At 55.0% G+C, this 7,610-nt stretch overlaps 1 protein-coding gene across 5 annotated transcripts; it reads right to left on the bottom strand.

Moving 5' to 3' along the window:
• Nucleotides 1–318: 318 nt before the first annotated feature.
• FOXRED1 (FAD dependent oxidoreductase domain containing 1) lies at nt 319–7,576 on the bottom strand. 5 transcript variants are annotated; one of them, XM_010986257.3, is made up of 11 exons: nt 7,445–7,576; nt 5,338–5,558; nt 4,527–4,637; nt 4,141–4,259; nt 2,986–3,080; nt 2,604–2,705; nt 2,156–2,232; nt 1,810–2,064; nt 1,578–1,707; nt 1,242–1,380; nt 319–1,032 (listed from the first exon to the last, which is right to left on the bottom strand). In XM_010986257.3, the coding sequence occupies exons 1-11, from the start codon at nt 7,527–7,529 to the stop codon at nt 840–842; spliced, it is 1,527 nt and encodes a 508-aa protein (XP_010984559.2). In that variant the 5' UTR covers nt 7,530–7,576; the 3' UTR covers nt 319–839. The 5 variants fall into 5 exon arrangements, with proteins under 5 accessions (XP_010984559.2, XP_010984563.2, XP_010984562.2 ...); XM_010986261.3 differs by having other exon boundaries at nt 1,242–1,346; nt 1,810–1,970; XM_010986260.3 differs by lacking the exon at nt 7,445–7,576 and adding an exon at nt 7,252–7,434.
• Nucleotides 7,577–7,610: the final 34 nt, after the last annotated feature.

Raw genomic sequence — 7,610 nt, 5'->3', positions numbered from 1 at the left:
GGGCCAGGCAGATCAGAGGTGGAAACACCCCAGTGAGGACAGACACTGTGCTCTGCCTGCTGATGAGTCTCTAGTATGTAGGCCTGGCCAAGAGTAGGAGCTGAATCAATACCCAATAGGTGAACGAACACATTCCTTCCGTCTGCAGCCAAACCCCTGCAGGAACTCGGGAGAGGGGGAACTAGGGTGCAAACAAGATGGTTCACACTCAGGATTTAAGAAGGCTCCTGTGCTCCTCCCAGCCTGGTACCAAAGGCAGCGGGTGCTTCAAAAACAACTGCTGTGAGGTGAAAAGATGAAGGGACAGAAGACTGAAAGGAAGGAGTTAATCACATTTACTGATTGATAAATAGGGTAAACAGACAAGTCCATAGATCTGGGCCAGGATGCCCCCGAATGCTCCCTGCCTGCGCTCTGCTGGGGTGTGCAGAGATGGGCAGAGGCACTCTTTCTGGGTAGGAACCAGGAAGGAGCCAGTCCTGGGCCACGGTGCTCAGGTCCCCTGAGGTGTTCTGTCCAGCTGGGCTATGGCTGGCTGGCATCAGCCTAAGCCATGACCAGTCCTGGGGTCCCGCCCCATCATTCTCTGTCAGCCTGGGCCTCGGGTGCAGTGGTCTGCCTGCCTGCCCAGCCATATAGATGACCTGGATGAGAAGGTGGAGGTGACCCCAGCATGGGGCTGAGGAGGAATCAAGCGGTGAGGTGGGTGTGAACACGGGCCAGAATTAGAGCCCAGGGTGACAGATGGGCAGTGGGGCCCGTGGAGAGCTGACAGGCTCAGATGATACAGTGCTCCTGGGCCTTCTCTCCCAAGTAGAAGCGGCTGAAGAGGAAGGGGCTCAGGTCGATGGTCTGGAAGTGGCCCTCCAGCACCATCTCTGCCACTGCCCGCCCCACGGCAGGGGCCTGCTGGAGCCCGTGGCCACTGAAGCCCGTTGCAAAGTACATGTTGACGACCAGGGGGTGGGGGCCCACCACGCCGTTCTGGTCAAAGGTGTTGTAGTCATAGTAGCCAGCCCAAGCGCTCTTGACCTGCAAGTACACAAGACGTGGGGTTCTCGGGGGGCTGCCGAACTGCGCCATCTCACTCCCGGTCAGGGTCTGCACACAGCACCCTCCACCACGGCTGAGGGGGTGGACAGGATGGGTCCTCAGCAGATGTGGGGTGGAGGCACTGAGGTGTGGACAGGCTGTCCAAGGGCACCGAGACGTCCCAGTGCCAGCCATCTCCTTCCAGTTACCTTGAGAGTCTCGAAAGCTGGTACCCTCTGGGCCAAAAGGGGCCACACCTTATCCTGGAAGAAGTCGTGGTCCACTTCCAGGTTCCCTGGGTCCGGTTCCTCTTCCTGGGGGGAGAGGTGGGCACAAGGCTTACGCTGCCTGTGACACAAGGGCAGACCCAGATCTCACTGACCCCTTTAATCAGTCCCCTTGTAGGTGGGGGATAAGGGGGGGAGTCCCCACTTCCAACCCAAAAGGGACTGCTACATCACTACCGGTGCCAGGCCTTCCAAGGAAGCCTGACCCCTCACCGAAACCCCCATCCCCCTCCCGGCACCCTGACCCATGGAGCTCACCGCAGTGGGACTGCAGCCGCCCAGGTAGTTGTTGCCTAATCCATCTCGGCGGAAATAGGCTCCACTGGGGTCTGCAAGGAGCGGAGCCTCCAGGCCTGGCCCCTGGGGGCAGTGCCACAGGTACACATACCTGCCGTGACCAGCGGTGTTAAGAAGCAGTGGGGACAGCAACCCCTCCCCGACTCTCTTCTCATCGCCCCCTCAGCTGCCTCAGGGTAAGGGGTGTTGTCACCTTTTCCTCGGCTCCACGGGCAGCTTGGTGCCCTGCAGGGTGCCAGGTGGCCCCTTCCCAATACCAGCCAGCTCTGCGATTTGCCCGGACCAGGCCCCCGCTGTGTTGACCACTATGGCACATTCCACAGGCTGGTACTCCTGGCTGTGGTCCACCTTGACCTGTGGGCACCAGAGGGAGAGCAGAGGGATGGCCTGGCCCACGCACCGGGCACCGGGAGTGGTACCTTTCTTCCTGAGCCTCAGTTTCCCCACACTGGAAGTAGGTCAAAGAAGGTCAAAATGACAGTCACCGCCTTCCTCATCCCTGCATTTTGGTAAAGGAGGTCCTTAGGCTGGGAACTTACGTGGACTTCGTGGATCTTTTTCAAAATCACCTCCTCCCCACTTGGGGTCTCCATGCGGTCAGATGAAGAGACAAAACCTGCAGGAAAAAGAAAAGAAACGAAGCCTCTGAGGCCTTGAAGAGGAAGAAGATGGGGGCTTCACTGGTTTCACAAGGAAGGTGAGCTGGAAGGCAGGGAGCTTTCCCACAGACACTGAAGCACACAGAGATGGGGCAACTGGGATGAACTTGGCTGCCCAGGACAGGAGAGCTGTCCAAAGCTTCAAGCAGATCACAAGTCACAGAGAATCCTGGTCAGGAGCTAGAGTCAGGATGCCTGGGACCAGCTCTCAGGGAGAACCCCCTACCCCCACCAACCCTGCTCAGTGTGTGTGATGGTAAGACCTGGTCTAGGCTGGCCCTGGCTGGCAGGGGAAACAAGCAGTGGGCACACGGGACCACAGACGCACGTGTCACCTCTCCTTGGCAGAAAAGGACCCCCATGGACTGGACCTTTCGCCGAAGCCCCTGGAGCAGTGACCAGGGGTCAAACCAACCTTCGTTCTCCAGCCCTGTAAGGAGAAAGAGGACTCGTGAAGAGGGGCTAGGACTCGCCCCTCCTGTGGTATTTCCTGCCCCTCTCACTCTTCTTTAGGGCTTGTAAGCTGGGGAAGCTCATATTGACCAACTGCACCAGAGTCAAATCCCATGGAAGGACAGAGTGCTAGCATGGCCTTGGGGAGGCCCTGCTGGCCAGGAGGGACGTGTTCCTCCTTGATGAGGCTGTGGGGTGCTGAGACCTCCAACCTGAGGCGCCCCTCACCCCCTGACCCCTCTGCAAACATGCCTCACCATAAGATGCCAAAGCCACTCCCTCTGTGTTTATCCAGGGAAACTTGTTCCGAAGCTGCTCTGGAGACATCAGACAAACTTTGGCTCCTTCCTGCCTGGAGAAATGTGTGGGTCTGTGTGTGTGTGGTGGAGAGGGTGAGTGTGCAGAGGGAGTATGGGCCCCAACTCCACAAGTGGGGGCTCCATGCCATTCACGTCACTCCACCACCCCAAACCCCCCTTGCTGCCTGGGCAAAGACCAAGCTCCATCTTCAGCATCTGACCCCCTTCCCTTCCTACAGCCTGGCCACCCTTTGGCCACACTGAACGTCTTGTCACCCCATCACTGTTCCACATCCTTTCACAACAGGACAGGTCATTTTGTTCCCTCCACTCCTGCCTGGGACGGCCTTCCTGTCCACTTCCTAGTACAACCCTGTTCACCAGCACAACCACCTCCTCTGGGACCCTGATGCCCAGAGGTAGCCTTGTAGGTGCTGGAAGAGCACAGCCCCGACCAGACTGCCTGGTTCAAGTCCCAGGGCCGCCGCTTACTAGCTCCGGGTGCCTCCGTTTCATCACATGTAAAGTGGGGATGTTCTGATGATTAAATGAGTTACTATCGGGAATGCATTTAGGACGAGACCTGATGTTATTAGTGAGAGTTGTGGAAGCATCTGTTAAAGGTGCCTGCCCTTGACTGGTCATGAGACCCACTTGAGGTGGGGCAGCCAAGTCAGGCACCAGCCTGTCTCTTACATGAGCCCTGCTCCTTTGCTTGCTTTTTGTCTGTGGCTGCCTTTGTGCTTCAGGTGCGGAGTTGAGTGACTGCAACAGAGACCGTACGGCCTGCCGAGCCTACAAGTTCTACTCTCTGGCTCTTATAGAAGAAGTTTGCTGATTCCTGGGACCCGCCCTGGAGACCCTGAGTTATTAGGTGGGGCGTGTTCTGGGAGGCTGTCACCGCCCGGCAGTTTAGGAACCACAGCACAGTGCTCTGTCCGCGTCTGTATCACAGCACTTAGCACTGGGGATCGGAAGCCTGCCCGTGTCTGTCGTTCCTGACAGACTGAGCTCCCAGAGAGTACGGCCTGTCTCCTCAACTGTCGTCCCGGTTCCCCAAACCGCTGCGTGCGTGCGGCTGGGCAGCAGCGTGGAGCCACGCCAGGTGCCCACCTCTGCACTTTCACGTTGTTTTCCATGGTCGCCGCACCCTTCTCTGAAGCCAGAAAGAGGTAGCCGGAGGGGTTGAACTGGAGGTCCAGGGGAGGATCATCGACCACAGCCAGGTACTCCTGTGTGCAAAGCAAAGCTCCTCAAAGAAGCTGACTTCAGGAAGAGAGGGAGCGCTTCCCCGGCTTTCCCAGCACAGCCCCCGGGTTCGGTGCCCCAGCCCTGAGAGAAGCCCTCTCCAGGCACCACCACTGGGAAGAAAACCAGGGGTGCCAACTCCTAGCTGCCTGACCCACTCCTGCTCCATGTTCCCCCAGCCAGCTGGGCTGCTCCTCTCTCTGGGCTAAAGAAGGGGTCACCACCCCACCCCCAAATCTCACTGCATGTACATTGATGTTGCGCAGAAATTCGACCGAGAAGAGGGAAAGCTGGATGTTCTCCGGCAATGAGAACTGCTGACGAATCCCGCCCACAGACAGCACGGTGGAGGCCTGGGAATACTGTGGAAAGACAAGGGAAGTCGAGGGGGACCCTGTCACACGTGAGCAGGATACTGTAACGGAGGGTGTCACATACCCCGAATTAAAGGGGAGTCCTATTTGCAAGTTTATGATCTAAACTTGCATAAACCCATAGAATAAGCCAACCCGTGGCCCAGAGGACAACAGTTATTAAAATCCTTATTAGCAGATGTGCAGAGCAGAGAGGGTCAGTCCTCGAAAAAGGGCTGGGCACTGTCGGACAAAATGGTAATGGCCCGGAAGTTGAAGGCAGGAGACTGACATTTGCTCTACTAATTAGAACACAGAGGGATCTGGCCAGAGTAGCAAGATTCATGACTAGCTGGCAGTATAGAAACAACCAAAGTGCAAAAACCTCAGAAGTAATGCAGCCTAAAAGGGGGCTGTGAAAGCTGTTTGTGTGAATTATAGCTTGAATGCAGGCCAGACCTGTGAGATCTCAAAAGCTCCAACATTGTGAAATTTGTTTTCAGAAGCAAAAACCTTACTGTCAAGGTCCCTAGTTTGAGTGAGGAAGAACCTGGGACTATTTCTCAACAAAGTCCAAAGCACAGACCTGGCCCTTTGGACCTTCAAAGATTGAGGTCTTTCCTCTCTCCCCCCTTCCCCTGTCCCTAGAGTCCTTAGTGAAATAAGAGTCTGTGCCCGACTCCTGACTCTGCCCTACCCCATATCTCACCGTGTGGTCCCGTTCCACCACCAGCACCTTAATGGCACCTCGCTGCTTCTCCAACCTCTTCAGCCAATAGGCCACAGACAGGCCAAGCACCCCACCCCCCACAATCACCACATCTGAGTGTTCAGGGGGCAGGTGGCTGGTGTCATACAGTGGATTCCAGGCCCCTCCGGGAATGACAGACTGGATCTTCTTCTTAATCTCGGACACCTTTCCATCCCATTCTGTGGGATGCAGTTATGGTCAAAGAGGGCCAGACATTTCCTTTCCAGGAGGAGGGGGTCAGATGATGAGCACAGGAAAAGGTGGGCTAAACTGACACTGAGGTGGCAGTCCTCACTGTCATCCCTTCTCACAAGGTCACCCTGCACCCAGCAGCATCCCACAGCTTTGCTTCGTGGACTCTATGACAGAGTCCCTCTACTTTGCATGCATTATGCCCAGCACTGCAAGATTCAACTTCCTAAAATTAACACTCTCTACTCTCTCCCTAGGCTAGGGAAACTTACACATATTTTTCTCCTGTGCAGACCTTTCTCTCCTCTGAGCCCAGGCTCCTGGACCAAGAGGTCCTGGCACACCCCAAGCTGCACTGCCCACTGAAGCATGGTACCTCTGAGTGGTATCTTATCCTGGATATCCGTCACAACCGTCAAACCTACATGCATGTCCCATCTGTTATCAAGTCCTGATGACTTTGCCTCCTAAATATCTCCCCAACCTATCCCCTTTTTTCCCATCTCTACCACCACCACCCTAGACCAAACCACAATAATCTCTCCTAGACTGGCAAAAGCTCCTGTTTCCACTCATTCTCCTCTTGCCCACCCCACCCCCTGACTTCTTTTCTATATCACAGCTAGAATGATCTTTTCTAAACACCAATTTAACTGCACACCCTCTTGCTTAAAACCCTCTGGTGGCTTTCCCTTACTCTAAGGATAAAAGCCCAAAATCTTTAACATGGCCCATGAGACCCTGTGCGCTCTGGCTCCCGTTCACCTTATCCTCCCTGCACACTCCAGCCCCAGCCCCTTCATTCCCGCCACAGGGGATCCACATGGATATTCTCTCTGCTCTGAAACTCTGTGTCCACTTCTTTGCCTAGTTAACTCCTTGCTTCCATTAGATCTCAGCTCAGTTATCATATTTCTCAGGAAAGCTTTTCCTGACCCCCCAGACTATGCCAAGTTCTCCTGTCACGCTATCTCATAGCTCTGTGAACCGCTCTTGCAACTTTGAGTTTATCTGTGATTGCTTCCTGCTGTACTATGTCTACCCTCTCCACTGAATCTCCAGCCTAGCACAGTGCCTGGCACACCCTAAATGCTCAATCAATGTCTTGAATAAATGAATCCTTTTGTTTTTCATCCCTAACACACAAATCTCCAAGTCTTCCGTCTCCAATTCAAAGTTCCATCTCAGTAGCATTCAAATCTTTCTTTGATCTTGACTTAATACATTTCACGCTACTTCTAACTCTCTATCGAGATGGACTTTGCTAATTCCTTGCACAAGAACACTTTTTTTTTTCCTTCTAACCTTGCTCAGTTCTCCAGAGCCTGGAAATCATGCCTTCTTTGAACCAGTAAACATCGGCTTTCAAGGCTGATCTCAGTTCCCACCTGCTGCATGAACTTCTACAATTACTCTAGCTACTGGCACTAGCAGTGCAGGGCAACCTACAAGTTGGGTTCTACCCAGTGTTGGACTGGTCTACTGAAGCCTTCCCTCTTCAGGCACCTGCAGAGCATACATCGAATCGTCTCTTTCTCTGCTCCCTCCTTCACAGCCACAACACTAAGCGCAGCATCCTGCACGCGAGCAGGACTTAATGCACATATAAGCAACCAATGAATCAGCCTTGCTGTTATTCTGGAGGAAAGGTGAAGCGTAGAATGACCTGGGAATTGTTACCTGAGAAGGGCAAGCTTGGCATTTATACATCTGCCCCGGTCTTACAAGCTCCGGTAGGCAAGGTTACCCCCTTCTCCCAGCGAACCACTGTCTTCCCTCCGTGGGCTGGGCCCCCAAGTCCTGAAGGTCTGGACACAGCTGGAGATTGGGGGCACCCAAGAACCACGATACCCTCCGCTGCCCTCCACTTTACCCAGAGTAGAGACTCCTCTGCGTGTGCCTAGCCCCAGGCCCAAGAGGCCCCGGCCCCAGCCGAGCCACAGTGCGCTCCGAAGCATGGCCCTGCTGCGCCTGACAGGTCTGAGAAGGCCGCCTCACACCAATAGCGTCCCACCCTCACGTCACTACTCCGCGCCGCC

Source organism: Camelus dromedarius, chromosome 34 (assembly GCF_036321535.1).
Source record: "Camelus dromedarius isolate mCamDro1 chromosome 34, mCamDro1.pat, whole genome shotgun sequence".
NCBI lineage: Eukaryota > Metazoa > Chordata > Mammalia > Artiodactyla > Camelidae > Camelus > Camelus dromedarius.
This window is presented reverse-complemented; position numbering and strand designations above follow the sequence as displayed.

Bases quoted from the DNA above. Each gene is read 5' to 3' on its own strand.
- FOXRED1 (XM_010986257.3), bottom strand. From the start codon at position 7,529: ATGCTTCGGAGCGCACTGTGGCTCGGCTGGGGCCGGGGCCTCTTGGGC. The intron at 3,081-4,140 runs GTGGGCACCTGG...ACATTTCTCCAG, and splicing joins AACAACGTGAAAGTGCAGAG to GCAGGAAGGAGCCAAAGTTT. The intron at 2,233-2,603 runs GTGCGTCTGTGG...TTTTTCCTGCAG, and splicing joins CTGCCAAGGAGAGGTGACAC to GTTTTGTCTCTTCATCTGAC.